At 36.5% G+C, this 18,285-nt stretch overlaps 1 protein-coding gene across 1 annotated transcript; it reads right to left on the reverse strand.

The window, feature by feature from the left end:
* Positions 1–407: 407 nt before the first annotated feature.
* LOC127064010 (brefeldin A-inhibited guanine nucleotide-exchange protein 3) lies at positions 408–18,115 on the reverse strand. Its single transcript, XM_050994463.1, has 22 exons — positions 17,973–18,115; positions 17,507–17,640; positions 16,924–17,058; positions 16,615–16,780; positions 16,104–16,233; positions 15,743–16,012; positions 15,444–15,677; positions 15,101–15,328; positions 14,647–15,023; positions 13,996–14,180; positions 13,644–13,806; positions 13,267–13,575; positions 12,895–13,117; positions 12,614–12,787; positions 12,127–12,535; positions 11,847–12,059; positions 10,887–11,772; positions 10,661–10,793; positions 8,574–8,802; positions 4,905–5,131; positions 3,204–4,791; positions 408–3,033 (listed from the first exon to the last, which is right to left on the reverse strand). Exons 1-22 carry the CDS (start codon positions 18,055–18,057, stop codon positions 2,890–2,892), a joined length of 6,642 nt encoding a protein of 2,213 aa, XP_050850420.1. The 5' UTR covers positions 18,058–18,115; the 3' UTR covers positions 408–2,889.
* Positions 18,116–18,285: the final 170 nt, after the last annotated feature.

Genomic DNA, 18,285 nt, shown 5'->3' on the forward strand with positions numbered 1-18,285 from the left:
CCCGACGCATCCTGCGAATAGGACGCGAGGAATAAAACCATGGAATAAGGCGAGGCGGCCGTCGCTCATAAGCTTCTCTCTTTACGAGGATGACTCGACTCGTCTTCGACCGCAGACGAGAGTCTCCCGGCTCTTTTCTACGTCCTTTAAGAACCAACTGAAATACGTTTCGTCTCGCAGGAAATGGTCGACATCTTCGTGCTCTCTCTCCTCTTCCGACCATAAATAGTGGGACAGATTTCAACTTTATTTCGTACGAACTGTAATAACAATATCTAGATATTATTTATTTATTATTATTTTTTAAGTTTTGCTTTGTTAATCTAATAAGCGTCGTATACGCGTCCCGAGGGTCGTTTGGTCGTTTTCGAAAACAAAGACAAAAACGAAAGAAAAACAAAGTTCGATCGAATTTTCTTCTCACCGTATTTATTTCTTCTCACGTACAGTCGCAGTTGTTCCTTGCTTGCTTGCTTGCTTGCTTGCTTGCTTGAACGTTCTCTTTTACACAATTTTGATTATGATAAATTTAGTTTAGAATACTGTTGCATAACCACAGACGAAGTCAAGTTATCAGGTATGTGTGAATGTGAGTTATGTATTGTGTATGTGTGTGTGTATGTGTGTGTGTATGTGTGTGTTCGTGTGCATACGCTTGTGTATCAGTTTTCTTCGTATACCGTTCTTTATATTTCTCTTTCTCTTTGTATATTTATACACACATACATACGTACGTACATATATACATATACATATGTGTATATATATATATATATACACACGATGGATTGGACACATTGAAAAAACGGGAGAATACATAGGCACGTTTTATTATCAATTATCGTATTATCGAAACTTTTGCTCCTTTCGTTAAACGATCTAACGATCAACAAACATTTATAACATGTACCGTACATTCACATTAATAGTGAGTTGATTTTTTATTCTTTATTATTCTTTTCTTCTTAATACGAATAGCAAATCGTCGTTTGGTAATCCTCCGTACTCTCTAATTTAGAAGCAACGCGTGTGGTCGATAAATTGGATACGTAGAAAAATAATAAATAATTTTTAATTTCAAAACGTACAGTTAAACTTTAAAAGACGGACGAGACATTGCCAAACGTCGATCGTATATTAGTCCCTTCTCAATTTTCATCTCTTATAACGTTTAGACTATTTACAATAAAACATGATAACGCTAGGTGTAAATTAACAGGAATAGTTACGACGCATTGGGAGCACGTAAAATGTATTTTTTTTTTTTTTCTTCTGGAGCTTCTAATAGAAGAAACTATTTATTTATCGCGAATCTTTATATTTAAAAAGCTGTCGCGTAGTTCTTTAAAATTTTTTTCTTTTCTTTTCTTGTCTTTTCTTGTCTTTTTGTTTTTTCTTTTTTTCTTTTTTCTTTTTTCCTTTTCATCGTCGCATCACATCAAATAATACGCTTCTACTAATTTTCCTTCTCCTTTCTAGTTCGTTCTAGTTCTAATTTGGATTTGCTCCAAATAGGCCGTACCTACTCTAAAAACTCTCTTCATTTTTATCAACGAAACGAGGGAAGGTATAAATACATCTAAATAATATTACAAAAGATATTCTTTAAAAGTGTAATAAATAAATAAACAAAACGATAAGTAAAAAAAATAGGTAAATAAGTAAATAAATAAATAAATAAATAAATAAATTAATAAATTAACAAGAGAAGAGAGAGGAGACTATAGGAGAAGAAGCAACGGAGAAGGAAAAGAAAAAGAAAAAGAAGAAGAGAAAGAAAAAAAGAAGATGAAAAAAATACATTGAAATGGCTCGTTTTAAGTACGTACTCGAACGTTTTCTGTCAAACACTTGCTGGCGCGGATTCGTCGCACTTATGTTTGTCTTCTTATGCGTTGGATGTGGAAAAAGATACAACGTATGTATTATGTACGTACAACAACAGCATAGCTGGCTGCGACTGGACCGCAAACTACAGTTAAGCGCAAGGAGCATAAAAGGAGAATCGAGATGTGCGTGCGAAGTAAATCGTAAATAAAATTCTTTTCTCTTTCTTTCTCTCTCTCTCTCTCTCTCTTTCTCTCACTCACTCACTCTCTCTCTCTCTCTCTCTCTCTCTCTCTCTCTCTCTCTCTCTCTCTCTCTCTCTCTTTCTCTTTCTTGTCTTACGTTGATGGTGGTTCAAACGTATGACGAAATAGAGATAGGGCTTAGATTCGTGTCAGGAAACAGGACACCGTCTTTCTATGACCGAGAAAAGTAACGAGAAACTGCTATCGGTCGTTCATTGCTAGTTGTCGATCAGAAATCACGGACACCATTATTATCTATCGTCCTGAATAAAGCGACTCGATAGTTGTTTCAATCTATTACGAATTATTCGTATATATGTATATTTAACTAATTTATAAATTTCTATCTTGATTTTAGATTTCATTCTATTCCTATAGCTCTCTCTCTCTCTCTCTCTCTCTCTCTCTATCTCACTCTCTCTTTTTGTTTCATTTTCTTTTAACGAACAGAAAAATTTCTCGTAAAAACAAATAAGAAGAAGATATCCATGACCTTTTTAATTTCTATGCAATCCAAAGTAATGATAAAGCAATTGGAAATTTAAGAGGAACGAATCTTCTAATACTTCCTTTCGTTGTCACATACGTTCGTTCATTTCTAATACATAATGTTTTCTCTCTCTCTCTCTCTCTCTCTCTCTCTCTCTCTCTCTCTCTCTCTCTCTCTCTCCTATTCTTCTTTCTGTATCTTTTTCTCTCTTTCTCTCTTTCTTTTTCTCCCGAAAAAAAATTGTAGCTCATCCAGAATATGCTCCTTGGGAAGTTCTTAATGGGCCATAGAAAAAAACATTTGCTCCCAGATGAGCTGTAGCTGTTCCTAGTTGTTGGTCAGTCCGTAAAATACAGCGATACGGTGAAAGAGAGATGAAAGTCGTTGTTTCAAGATCTGATCGATAGCATGCCTGGTAAGAATCCTGACGCCACGCACCAGAACCGGAAGTAACGGCGCCAACCGTTCGTCCTGTGAACATTTCATTATCGTTTCTTTCGTTTATCGATACTAGAAATATTAGTTATCAATATTAGAAATGTTTGTCAGCTTTTTTTTTTTTTTTGACTAGAATAGAAGAGATAAAGAAAAAGAAAAAATATATATACGTGTGTATGTATGTATATATGTATTTAACTCACCGGTAACGCTAAAATCCATTCGAGTGCCGTACTCAAAGTTTCCGCCCAAGCTTTCCTATGAGCCTCGCTGTCCTTGCTAACGTTAGTCTTTTTTCTAAATTCAATCTCACGATTAACAGATTGTCGATCGTCGAGAAAATTATCGACATCGTCTTCCTCGTCCTTTAAAAACGGATTAGTTCTAAATCCTCGTTTGCTACGTTCGTAATCGCGCAAAAGTTCGTCGATATTGTTAAAATTTTTATAAGAATGATCGATCGACTCGTCGTCGTCTTCGTCCTTCGAATCGCAAGAAATCGATGTCTCGTGAATGATCTTAGGAGATTGGGGAACCGACGAATCTCGGGTTCTTCGTAACTCCATCACTGATTTCGAACGTAAATTTGTAGGATCGAAGCTGACGAGATCGTTGAAATTTTCAAGATCAGCGGTCATTATGAATTTGAGGGACGTTCTTTTAGAGAGTAAAGAAGCCTCGCTTTTTCGTCGTTGGATAGATGGTTTCTCATACTCGATAGCATCGTTCAAGGTCGCGTTGCTACTCGGTAATTTGACTTCGGGTGCGGATATGCCAGAAGTATCGGGTGACGAAGTCGTTCTCCAAAGAGGATACAATTGGTTTTGGCTGTTTATCATTTCTGGAGGCGCTGGTGTCATAGCTACGAGTTTGGCATCGACGTAACCTTCACTGGAGGTACCTCCGGATCGATCGAAGTATACTATCCTTTCCGTTACAGAACCTAGTCTGGAAGCTGGCCTAGAATCATCCGTTTCAGGCTCTGACTGAGGACCAGAGTCCGTTGAATATTCAGCTGCCAAGTCCGACAGTCTGAAAGGCCTAAGATCATTTTCACATTCCGGTCCAAGTTCCTCCAAGCCACTTTCGTCGTCCAAACTAGGATTATAAACTTCCGGATCTTCGAGATCCTCTGGATCTTCGTTTTCTTCGACATCGTTGACCTGATCCTCATCCCTGTTTATCAAGGGATTATGCACACGTAATTCCGTAGATGCTGGTGTGCTCGTAATAACTCTGTCATGAATCGGTTCCTTCCTCGTGATTTCAGGATAATCGTCAGGTTGTGCAACCAAAAGAAATATCTTCCTTTCAGCGAAACTGTCAGCTTTTGTATATTTTCCATCGTGATCGCGAACTACCTCCACGTACATGTCGCAAAGTTCCTCAAAAGTCGATTGAATCTGTCTCAGATATTTCTTTATCTTCTGATACTTCGAGTCGGACTCATCGTCATTTTTACTACCATTGGATAGAAAATTTTTAACGTAGTCGAGATCCAATACAGTTTCGTCGGCCTCACGAAGAAACAATTCAAACAGGGTGATGAACTTAATGGTCCAAGCAGCTCCAGCTTGTCGATAGAGATTCGCAGGTTGTTCGAGATCAGCTACCTTCTGGACTAAGAATTTCAAGCCAGGTCGACAATCGAATTTCAAGGCTGCGGCGTAGGATAGATCCAACGCTGATAGAAAAATCTCGATGTGTCGTGAATTCATGTAGGAAGGGTTAATAGCCTCGGATGATTTATAAGAGACCGATGCTGTTGCATGTGGGATCACGTGCGATAAGCTGAGATAATGAATGAAAAGAAAAAAAGGAAAAAAAAAGAAAAAGAAACAAAGAAGAGATAAAAATTAAATCGATTTACAAATTGTCTAATTTCGAAGATGACATGAACGTACCTCGAAATCGAAGGATTAGCACCCTGAAGAAGAACACAGGCGACACAGTGCAGTAGCATTTGGTGAACCAAAAGACCAACCACCAAAGCACGTAATTGAATCCTGACGATGAATAGATCGGGATTAAGAGTGGCACCCACGGCTGGTGGATACACGAGGAAGACGTACGATCTCTCATCGGGTGACCTTGAGTTATCTTCAGCACGCTGTTCCTCCAGGAGGAACACCTGGAGACACAAACATGGAGTTTTCAATTGAAAACCAGGAGACTAAGCCTAGTTCGTTTGTTTGTACGCGTTAAGCAGGACATTCCGACGATTATTTAGAAGGTATCATTATTATTTCAAAAAATATTTAATGTGATTATTTAATATGAATTAAATGAAGAAGAAGTCATGCTTATCAGTGTCATGCTTAACGAGAACAATCGTCTCTCTCTCTCTCTCTCTTTCTCTCTCTCTCTCTTTCTCTCTCTCTCTTTCTCTCTCTCTTTCTCTCTCTCTCTCTCTCTCTCTCTCTCTCTCTCTCTCTCTCTCTCTCTCTCTCTCTCTCTCTCTTTCTCTCTTTTTTAATGAACACAGCTAACGATGATAAAAGATTCCGCAAACGTCCTAGAAACGCTCGGCCCAACGAATATGTGTGCATTCTACAAAAGCAGCAGCTTCTAGAGAAGGTGTGTATATGTATAAATAAAATATATACGTACATACATACATACATATATATGTATACATATATATATATATATGATATAACAATATATCTATATAGAAATATAATGTGAAACATGTGAAAACCTAGCCATGGACTCAAGCCATGGATTTTAATGGTGATTCGTAAGATCTCGTGAGAAAAAATTAATGCCAAATGAATCTTCAAACAGCGACGGGGTCCTTTTTATAAAAATATTCTTTTGGCTATTTAAACGCCACGATATCAACGTTAATCCTTCCTGATATTTTTTTTTTTTATAAATGTCATCGTACGATCTTAATTTATCATGACATTTATTTTTTCGATTGTTTTTCTCTTGTTCGTTCGATCTCGATGAAAGGACCTCGTCGAAGAGATTTTGTAGCTTGACATGTGCCTTCTACCAGCGAGTGCAAATGTCTAAAAACGTGATGATTCAGAATTTCCGCTCGTCGAGAAGCGTCGATAGGCTCGTTCCAAATCCTCCGTTTGATCATTTTAATTCACGTCGATGGCACACGTTCGAAATTCGTATATTTTTTTCTTTTCTATTACTACTATTATTTATTTTTCTTTTATCTCCCACTCTCTCACTCTCTCCCTCTCTTTCTCTCTGTTTCTCTCGCTCTCTCTTTCTCTCTCTCTTTCTCTCTCTCTTTCTTTCTTTCTTTCTCTCCCTCGTACATCCTCTCACTCTATCTCTCTCTCTCTCTCTCTCTCTCTCTCTCTCTCTCTTTCTTTCTCTTTCGATCCACGTGGGAGAAGGGTGCAATTGAAGAATCAACGAATCTGATAGAGAAAGCTATATATATTTGAACACATTTTATCTTTTCCAGCAGTACAAAAACACTGAGCGCACAAAAAATAGATGCAACCCTTAAATGTTTTTTTTTCTTCCACGATCGCTAATTCGCATACAAAATATACGAATATAAATATATATATATATATATATCTGTGTGTGCGTGTATGTGTATGAATGTATCTATATAGATTAGATTTATGTAAAAAGAAACAAAACGTCTTACGAATACACGGCGAGAAAATTTTTATCGATTAAAAACAGAATTCTCTTTTGATTTCTTTTTTTTTCTAAATCTCGACGCACGATTTCTATAATACTAATAATATATATATATATGTGTATGTGTATATATATATATATGTGTTATAATATATTCATAGAGGCACAGCAAGTATAGGATTTTGGTACGCTTTAAAAAGATAGTTTGTCGCACACATTCAAGGGTTAACATCGTACAAGACGTATACAATATACGAGACGATCGTCCTCGTACTCGTTTAAAGCTAATCACTGAATTATACACTGACACGATGATGATGATCATGATGACGATGATGCAAGGTCCGCATGCACCAAAGCAAAGGTAACATAGAGACCATGATAGTATTAAAAATCTCATTGAGAGAGTATTGTCATTTTTTATTATAGTTATTTCTTTCCTTTCGCTTTTCTTTTCTTTTCTATTTTTCTTTTTTTTTTTCTTTGGCCTTTTTCACATATCTATGAAAAATTCATTCGAAAAAATATATATTTATATATATATATATATATATATATACGTATAAAGATCTCTTTCTTAAGATAACGAGAGGTAAGAGGAAAGGTCGAAGAGGTAAATAGGAAGGAGAAAGGTTGAGTGGTGAAGAAGGATGATGATCACGATCACGATCACGATCATGATCATGATCACAATCACGATGATAATGATGATGATCATGATGATGATAATGACGATGATAATGGTAGTGGTAGTGGTAGTAGTGGTAGTGGCGGTGGTGGTAGTGTATGTTCGCGTAAAAAATACGAGGATTGAAACCCTGCCTGTCGACGGCGACGTGCTGAAAGCTGACCTTGACGACGCCGTGGAATCTCTAAGACGAGCGGCTTCGCGAATTACAAGGATGCCATTTTGCTTGATGTCGATTTGGTACTCGTTCGTGTTTTATCGTTATTTATGGCTGTTTGATTATTATTAATACTTTTTGTTTTAGAATCGATCTCTTTGGTTGCTTTTCGTTATATTGGTTTGTTAAAATCCATGACGTGAGTTACCGTAAACGGCTAGAGCCAATGGGGAGCCGTGTTCGACGTAGTGTTAGTGTAATCGGGGGGTGTCGTGTGCTGCCTACAACCAACGGGGTAGGAAGTAGTGTGCTGGTCGATCAGTGTCGTCTCAATGGTCATCGAATCCTGGAAAGGCGTCGTCTGGAGTGACGACGCGTTCTGCCTCTTGATGGCAGTCAATACCTCACGCAGCTGGCTCACCTGAGAGCAAGTCAGGTCAGGAGGGCACCAGGTCTCTTTCTTTCATTTTATTTCATTTTATTTATTTATTTTTTTATTTTTTTTTACTTTCTTTTCTCTTTCTCTCACACTCTATCTCTCACCCTTTCTACCCTCTCTCTCTCTCTCTCTCTTTCTTTCTTTCTCTTTCTCTCTCTCTCTCTCTCTCTCTCTCTCTTTCCTTTCTTTCTTTCTCTTTCTCTCTCTCTCTCTCTCTCTCTTTCTTTCTCTCTCTCTTTCTCTCTTTCTCTCTTTCTCTCATCTCACAATGATTCTTCGATTATATTACCTTTCTTCTTGAGTACACGAGTTTGAAGAGATAGAAATTAAATAAGAGACATCGAAAGAAGAGAAAAAGAAAATAGAGAAAGTAGAATACGTTAAGTATAGAAAGGAAATAAAGAATGAAAAGAGAGAGGGGGTATATAAGTTAGAAGATATGTTAAGTAGGAAGGTTAAAAGTGATCGACGTCATGTGGTAGATATTGATAGGGAGGAAAAAGAAAAAAGAGAGAAAAAAACAAACAAAAAAATTAACACACCGAATATACAAAATTCTCTCGCTGAAGCGAACACATCGATAAGCACACATCGAACGTTCACCGGGCAATTATGGGCAAGATATTCGTCTTGATTTCCCCGAAGGAGATCATCGCACGTTCACTTACCTGAGCAGCAAGCTGCCGTAATCTTTCGGTTTCCTCGGGCGTTGCATCCCGACGGGCAGCGACCTTCACCTGTGCGATGTCACCGTAGAAAGATTCCGATCTTGGTGAGAAAGCCATGGTCAACAGGCGTAACTCTTGAAGCGAATTTGAACAGGCACGGTAGCAAGCTACACCGCAGACCTCCCATTGTTCAGAAGTGAGTATCGGACCGCTGCTTACCAAAACGTGTCTAAGAACAATCAAAAAGATTTCTAACATTAATCCTCAAAACATATAGACGATGATCCTTGTTCTTTTTTGAATCTTTATCATTTCAAATATCGATGAGTAACACCGCCAACCGTATTTTTTTCTTTTCGTTATTCGTAACACATCTATGTCTACGTAACATTTATAAATATTTTTTCTAATTTAACGTTAAAAAAGAAAAAAGAAAAAACTATGATTTAACATATATTTCTTTTGCACGTTAAGATCCATGAAATTTCTTTCGAGTTGGATGGCGAACTTCTTTATGATATCATGTAATTATATATCGTCTTTTTCAATTAGATTACAAATGACAGATGGACAATCTCACGCATGTGTGTACTTGCGTGCGTGTATGTATGTATGCATAAGTATAGACAAGATAGGTTTAGACTTCTGTTTCGATTAAAATGTAAGCCATCCACCGCAATCTCGAGTTGTCGAAAAAGGGGACGCGGTAGGAGGAGTTTGCTCTAGGATTTCAGAGAGCGAGATCCCGTTCGTCATTCACTGCCGATCGTAATTCTCTTTCTCTCTCTTTCTACCCGCGAACCTGCCCCGTTTTTAAACACTGAGTACGCGCTGTACATCGATACCTCGCGATCGAGCCCGCCATGGATTGGATTACCGCGTGGATGTGTGACGTGCATTAAGACGGAGAAAATGTGCCGATCCTCCCGGTTTTCTCTCTCTCTTTCACACACGCTCGCGCGCGCGAACACACACACGAACACACAGATGTACAAGAGAAGGTAAAGATACGGAGAAGCTAAGAATTGAAACGATCGAGGATCGGAGATCGACCAAGCGAGAAAAGGACAGAGAGAGGACCGAAAGAAAGAAGGAGTGTGTGCCGTTGGCACGACGCCCTGGGGGTGTCGAATGTCAGTGGCTACCTTATCCCACTGGACAGCCTGTCAAGCTTCGTTATCGTCTTACACGCACGCTCCGCCGTAACGACGATGATATATATACCCGAGGCAACACAATCGTACATTCCGTCGAACCTCTCAGCCCTTAGGATCGTGTGAAACTTGTAAAACAGGAGTTACTGATCTAGGAAATACCGATCAATACGATGCGTCCTTGCTACTATCTATATATAAAATTTTCTTCGCTAAATGAAGATAGATCGATCGATCGATCGATCGATTTGTCTATCGAGATTATTTCGACGTTAATAAGAATTAACCGATATGATAGTTAACAGGCGTCGCTAACACGTCACCCGTTACAAAGACAACTTTTTACACGAAGCTAAGACTCGTTATATACGTATGCTGCTTATGTATGTACGTCGATCTCTTTCCATGCAGGATCTAGTTCCATAATTCGATTATCAAGTAACTGAATTATGATGAAACGGTAGATGACTCCGATCAGCTGTTAACGAACGGCCATATTTGGCGAGATATCGACTGGGGTCCTTGTCTACTTCCTCGCATTCCAGATCTGTCTCTCATGCCAGATCTGATCGTTTTCTTATGTACTTATTATTTCGTTTCTTTTTTTCTTTTCTTTTCTTTTCTCTCTCTCTCTCTCTATCTATCTATCTATCTATCTCTTTCTTTCTAGCTATCTATCTAGTTGTCTATCTCTCTCTTTCTTTCTTTTTTTTTCTTTTTTCATTTTCTGTGATATTAAAGATCGAAATGATGATTCTCTCTCGGCGCATAAATAGTTAGTGCGCAACGAAGCGCGTAAATATTAATGAAGGTCGCGAATCGCAATAACACTAAACGAGCGAATGCAAATTACTTCTGCTACGCCGGCTTTTATATATTCTGCATCAGTGGCGTCCCCGTTTGTACGTCTTTTAAAACCCACGAGTAGCTCACCTGATGCAAGCGCAACCGAGACGGGCTATGCTCTCTGTGGGTTGAACGACGCATTCCCCCATTACCAGTAAAAGCTGTTTCAACATCAACGTCGTAGCTGGCAAATAGGTGTCGTTTCTAACGACTTCGGGACCTGGAATGAGCAGAGTCAAATTAAAATCTATTTCGAAATAAAGTATAAAATATAGTACGTTAACTGTGATAAAGCTCGATAAAGGATATTTACCTTGCAGGTGTGTCAAATAGTCGACTACTAAATCGGTAGTGAGGCCGCAACACTGTTTGAAATTTGGTGCGAAGTTATCCCAACCCCTGAAGATCTTTGAAGTTTTCCTTAACCAATTCTGTACCATCGGTAAGAGTAAATGGTTCACGCAATAGAGTCCGAAAGATGCCCCAGGTACGTTGAGAATGTCGCGTAAAAGATGGAACAATGTCTCCAAAGTATGCGGTTGATAACGTCTAGGACATATCATCGTAGCACTAGCTAGACCCTCGATAAGAATGTACCATACTCGAAGAATCCCGCTTGGCTTGTCCATACTTTGCAATGTCATGCTGTTGTAAGATTCATTTCCGGGTAAAGATGAAAGTATTTCGTAAGATTTTTCGGAAATAATTCCTTGCATCATCGAGTCGGAGTCTATGTCAAACCTTGGCATTTCCATATTAGGAATCGTCGAGTCTACGTATTGGGGAATCGTCGAGACTTGAATTCTCTGAGCCGAATGAAAGATCGGACAAGCTGGCATACGATACATCGATGCCAATATGTCGCTGCAACTCAACAGATACTTCAAACTCTCCACGCAGAGCCTCATTCGTCGAGATTCCGCGACGTCGATTTGATCCTGTTCGTCCTGATGAGCCTCGTTATCTCCGATACCTCTAACGTGTCTAAGAAGACAAAGTATGCAATCCAATGCTGCATTCGCGAATACTAAAGTATTGTCAGTCGATAGAAAAACCCTGAAGACTTCTAAGAGTGGTGCAGACTCCACAGATTCCGAATTACCAACCGATGCGACTCGAAGTGCACCGAACAACGGTCGCCATCCTGAACGTATCTCCGTTCGATTGGTCTCCACGAATTCGCAAATACAGCTAACGATCTAAATTGGAATATCGACGAGTCAGATTAATAAACATTAATAAGATTCGATTCGATCGTTTCAACGTGATTTACCTGATCTTGGACATCGCCGTCACAAAGTTCTAAACAGAGCAGATTTTCAAAGGGCTTAAAAAGAGCCTCGTTGAAATGAAAATGTGGTAGTTCTATTTGTTCGTTTAACAAAGCAGCCATCGAATCGTGAATACATTGTACCGCCTTTTTTGAGATACTACGATCTTTGTGACAGGCTGCTTCCATGAAATGAGGACCCAAAATACTCCAAACCTACAGGTATTTTTGATTAATATTTATTGACATGAATTTTCTTTAAAAGTAATTATCATTAACTTACTCTCATTATATGAATCAAAGGCCTTCCACTTTTAACACACTTTAACATAACTTCCCCTAATCGTGTTAACAGCAATACGTTTAATTCGTTCTCCCTTGGTTTGCTTCTTCTCCACCAAAATCTTTTGCTGTCTTTAAAACCATCAGTGGTTTTAAACAATTGTGCTTTACTCGCTCTACAAAGTGCTGTAAGGAATAGACAAAGAGCTTTAAGATTTAATTTTAAAGCTGCATCTTCGAACAATCTGTCCACTTGTTGAGAGAGAACACAAATTATCTTGGCCGCATAATCCACTGGTAAAATGCCATTGAATTGATTATCGGCATTCGATTCTTGAATGATTTCTGGTATCGTGTCTGAACTTGGATTTTGGGTATAAGGACTTGATAGAAAACTATATACATCAACGCTGTAAAAAATATATATATATATATTAATTAATTGTATTAAAGTTTTTAATAGATTGAGTTTTAGAAACAAATCTTACCAAGTTTCTTCCTCATCAACAATATTAAAATTGAGTCGTAATCTATCTTGGCTACCTTTAACATCACCATTCGCAGATTCTTTTTTTTCCTTCTTTTGATGGATCTTAGGAAGGGATGGATTTTGATTTCGACCAAAGAAATCGTGTTCTAATTTACTCACATACAAACAGCACCTTTTGTTCGCAATCGATAATAATTAATTTTCTACATTTTCAACATTCGTTATTATCAAGTTTTCTTTTTTTTTGGAAAAAAAAGAAAAGAAAGAAAAAATACTTACGTAAAAACATGAGGCCAACAGTCACTACCATGACTACCAAGTTCCAGTCCTCTACCTAAAAGAACATCCATGCTCAAAGCGTGTGAAGTGTGAAGATTTGTTGCCCTGTTTTGTAATTTCAATCGAAGAACATCTTTCGTACGAGTTATCTTTGATATGGATTGTTCTGTACACGCAGCCTTCGCTAATAGAGCAAAAATAGATCCGCATCGATTTTGCAAGCCTGGAGATGATTTTAAAAATTAATTAATTATTTTCTTATCTTATATTTTAAAATAATAAGATATTATAGAATAATAAATAATATTAAAATTCAAAATATTAAATATTTTACAGAGAAATGATATCAAGTTATCAGAGACTTTGAAATACCTAAAATATTGCTCAAAGTCGCTGCTTTGTGAAGGCCTTCCAAAGACAACACTACCGTATCCCTTATTTCTCTCCTCCCACCATCTCTATTCAAAATCCCTTTATTATTTTCTTCCTTTGGAGGATTAAGCCCAGTTGAAAGAACAGCCATCATACTTCCCCAACAACAAGTAAGTACACGTCTAGAAAGTTTTGCACCAGCTTCAGCTTCGGGAGTCGGTTCGCTTCGAGAAAGTTGAGCTTTTTCTAATCTTATATAATCCGACAAAAGTTGTCCTCCTCTTTGACTACCAGGAATACCATCGACGTCTATATACAAATTTTATTAATAATATTATTTTGTCGATACGAGAATATTTATACAGATGATAAATTACCAGTGAGAACGTTCACTAATGCACTGTTTTCAGTTGAGTTTGGATTGTATCCACATTTTTCAAGCAAATTACAAGCGAGCACTTGTTGATATAATTCTGAGAGCCAAGTAGCTGATAAATAAACTAATACACCAGAACCGTGTACCTCTTCGACGAATTGTTCCTAAAAATAAATTTTCCTTCTTTTTTTCTTAATATTACTTTAAGATAAAATATTATCTTTAATATGAAATATTTATATATACATATTGATATATTATCAAGCATGAATGTTGAATATTTAAATAGAAATTAAATTAATAAATTATCAAGTATAAATTTTCTATATTAAAATAGATATTATGAATGATACCTCGCTGATCGGTACTTGACGACTATCTTCATTATAATAATTCATTCTAATGAGTTTGAGATTAAGCAGCAATGCCGCGTAAGTTGCCAAATAAATTCCATCGGCATTCATGATCGTAATTAATGCGCAGGAATCTGTACTAGACTCTGTTCGTTCTTGTATTTTTTGTTGAGCTGCAAATACTTCTGTAATTATTCAAAATTTTATTTTAAAAAAATTAATCGACGCCGAGTATTCACGAATAATTACTAAGATAATATTTTAATTACAATGCAATTAACTTAATTATTACTTCAGTTCAGACTATTATTGATTGATCACATACGTGTATTTTTGGATTTTTATTAATTGTTTATAAATATAACGATTGTCTAATTATAGTTAACATTTTATATTTTATCGATAATTATGATCTCTAACGCCATCTGTTAGTAAAAAACTTTACAGTACATTTGAAAAATGCACTTTACTTAAAACGCATGTTGCCTATTGCAGGGGTTTGAAAAACTTCCTTACCAGTAGATGGCGTTCGATAGAATTATCGACAGAGTTAGAGGCTGTCTACATTCAGGCGCAATATTTAACATTTACGATAAATAAGTAACATAATAAATTAATTTAAAAAATTCATAGATATATGCAAGTACTCACCTTGACAATATTCCGAAGCAAAATTTTGCAAAGCTTCATCAACTTCAATATTACTCCTAAGCGTTAGCACCATCGGTATTAGATCGCTTCGTAACGTTTTGACAAATCGTCTTGCATTATGTCTTTCTACGTCAACATTGCACTCATCAGCAACTTGTCGACCTACGTGAAGACATTTCGGTAACTTTTCTAATCTAAGTCTTTCCCTTTCATTCTCGATAGCATAATCATTATCATCAAGACTGTTCTCCTCGTGCACCTCATCCGATTCATTTTGAGGACCTTCAGTATCCGTTGAATCACCGTCTTCAGATGGTCCATGACCTGACGAATCTGAATCCGAACCTATACCTTTCTTCATTAGCTCTAATTGTTCCCTAAATATTAATTAATCGAATATAATAAACGGATATATAGAGATTTATTAAATCCATGTCGAACTATGAATAATTACCTATAAGTTTTTGGCAATCTCGCCATACTCTGATAGGTCAGAGGTCCACGGTAATCACAAGATTCCAAATCCTCGTACAAGCTATTGATCGTGCAAGTGTAATTATGATTAATAGCCTTGCCCTCACAAAGTTCTTGAAGTGCCGAAAGCATTGCGACTACGCAAGAGACACTGGCATGCAATATAGACAATCCTCCTGTGGTTGATTCTTCGATCGAATCCATTGCTCTGCATAAAAACGTGAATAAAACATTATATATCTATGTTATCACGAGTAATGTTAAATTAATTACTCGGAGATATTAATTATTACATATATATATGTATATTATCTTACACTTACAGTCTCATTAATGCCATATCGCTTTGTATATGACTCGAACGATCTTCCTCGACAAGCAAAGGACCAGCAAAGTCGACCATACGACTAGGACTATGTAATAATTCTTTCAATGCTTTCAAGGGTTCTAAACGTTGCTGAGGTGGAGGATACAATAACATTCTGTGGAAAACAGATTCTAACACTGGTCTCAGAGGACCTACACACCCTACTAGTCTTACAAGTTCCGTTCCAATGCTAGAAATAATAACAAACAAATTTACATTAAATAACATTTTGATTCCATTTTTATATAGACTTACCTGTACACAGTTTTTGCTTGATGACTGTCAAAACTCAAAGATGTAGCAAGATAACCTGATCCTCTACCAACTTCGGTTTCCTTACCCTCTCTTGATGTAAAAGTTTTGTCTACTCTAGGTGTTCCTAGAAAAGCTATTAAAGCTGGACAAAATTTTTGCCATAGAAAGGTAGTGAAATGTGCGTTTGTATGAATCTTCTGTGGTAGCGACGATATCAAGGTATGAAGACATTCCAAGAGAAACACTACCGTACTACCGTTTCTTGCGTTACTGTAACAAAATGTTCTAAATATTATAACGATCATACATAAACGCGTAAAAATTATTATCGACGAATTTTAATCTCTCTTGTTTTCTTTACTTTTGAGCTTCGTCCAGTTTACTACAAATATATTGAAGAATCGGCAAGGCCTCGTTAAAGCAGGACACACCACGTTCGCGTACATTTTTATTTCGTTTCGCATTCTCGTCCATCTCCTGACATTCCTCGTCTGTCAAAATATTTTATAAATTATTTATTTTTCTTCATCATTTATCTATTTATTGTATTTTAAAATATGGGATCTTTTAATGAAAGTCCGTGCAAGATCGGATCGGTCGATATATCAAGATTAGCGAAATGAACTTGTAAAACTATATTAGAAAAACTAAACTAATTTAAAGTTTGATTAATGAAACGGAGAACTCTTTAGAGAAATACTTTTAAGATTTATACTCGTATAACATGCGATCATAAAACGTATCGATCAAACTTCTCATTCCTTTCTTAGGGTAAATCGACTCCGATAGTTGAAGGAATATAAAATTTAATAGCGTTTATATATATATATATATATATATATATATATATATATATATATATATATATATACCTAGAAACAAACAGAAGGATCGTAAGGTTTGACTAGTTGCAGCTTGTGCCGCAGTACGAACAGCTTGATTTCCATTTTCGAAAGCTTCGCTACAGGTCGTAAGGATCGCAATGATCAAACGACCATTCATTGTCCAATATGGGGAACATGCAACTTGAAGTAAAACCTGCATTAAAAAGAAAAATTAAAATAATTCTTTCAGGCGATTTGTTTAGAGAACATTTTTAAGTTTCAAATCAATTTTGATCAAAATTTTATGGTTAACATTTTCATTTTCTATTTAAAAATTTTCAATGAAGTTTTACTTACTTTGAGCATATCCGTTTGAGTATCATCCGATTGCGAAAGCATCGAGCTCATTGCATGTAACATTTGTGCTGGCAACCATAAAGAATCATCTTCTGGCTCGTATGGAGATTGAAATCTATCGTCCCTCAACATCTTCTGCATCGCGACAATAATAATCAAAAAAAAAATAAATAAATAAATATGTAGACATTTATACAATTTGAAAAATTATATTGAATTTTCATCAATATGTCTGTATAAAATATAATTTGTCTTAATACCACGAAACTATCTGTGATATCATCGTTTTATCGTGGACTTCCGGAACGAAACTACCGCAGGCAAGCGAAATCAACGTCAACTTTTATTATCATAATGTCAAACTTATCACAAAGATATAATTAATATTGCAAAACTTAATAAAAATGTTGCATCGAATATTTAACGAAAAAAAAAAAAAGAAAAGAAAAGAAAAAATGTTTCAATCAAATATATATATCGTGGATGGTAAAATAGAAAAAAAATAGTTGCAGGCGTATTATAAGACAACAAAAAATGATCTAACTTATTATTAACGTTTTATAATCATTCGAGAAGAACTCACATGTAATCCCGATAGGCCAAAAGCGACGAACTTGCTTCTCTTCGTTTCGAGCGCTAGCTGAAGCGCGTGTAAGCATTTCGCTCGTAATTCGTGCGGTGGATCCCGCAATAAACCTTGCTGTTTACCCAAGAAATCTAAAGAGAAAAAACAAAACAAAAAAAATAAGAAAGAAAAACAAAGAAAATTAAGAAAATACAAAGAAAATGAAACGTCGAAGTGTAGGAAGATTCACAGGAACGAATTTAACGTATTAACGAACTATCGCGAAGTATGCCGCGATTTGAAGTAGTTGAAAAAATGCGAAAGATAATTCGCGTACTTTGTTAACCAAAATCTGAACTAGACATCATGTTGTAACGTTGGAAAAATATGATGACGATTACTCGATTATAGAAAGAAAAATAATATAAAAGAAAATAAACACTCTTCCACGGAAGAAAAGTAATATTTTTTAAGTTAAACTCACCGTACGCTTCCTGCGCCGATTTCCGTAAATTTTGTAATTTCGCATTGTTCGACTCCCTGATGATCTGCTGCAGGAGATCCTCCATGACACGGCGGGCTGCCACGCGACTGATCGATAGCGGGTGTGCCAATGGACGATACGTATATAGAACTGGCCAGGACTGTATCAAGCGTATCTTTTTTAAAGGCGCTTGAACTAATATACTTTTTTTTTCAATCAAATTTCATATATTTTATTGCTTTTTTTATTTGTTTTTTTTTTTTTGGTTTTTATCGTAACATAGTTCGTATATCATTTCTTTTATAATTATTCA

Source organism: Vespula vulgaris, chromosome 1, assembly GCF_905475345.1.
Source record: "Vespula vulgaris chromosome 1, iyVesVulg1.1, whole genome shotgun sequence".
NCBI classification, from domain to species: Eukaryota; Metazoa; Arthropoda; class Insecta; order Hymenoptera; family Vespidae; genus Vespula; species Vespula vulgaris.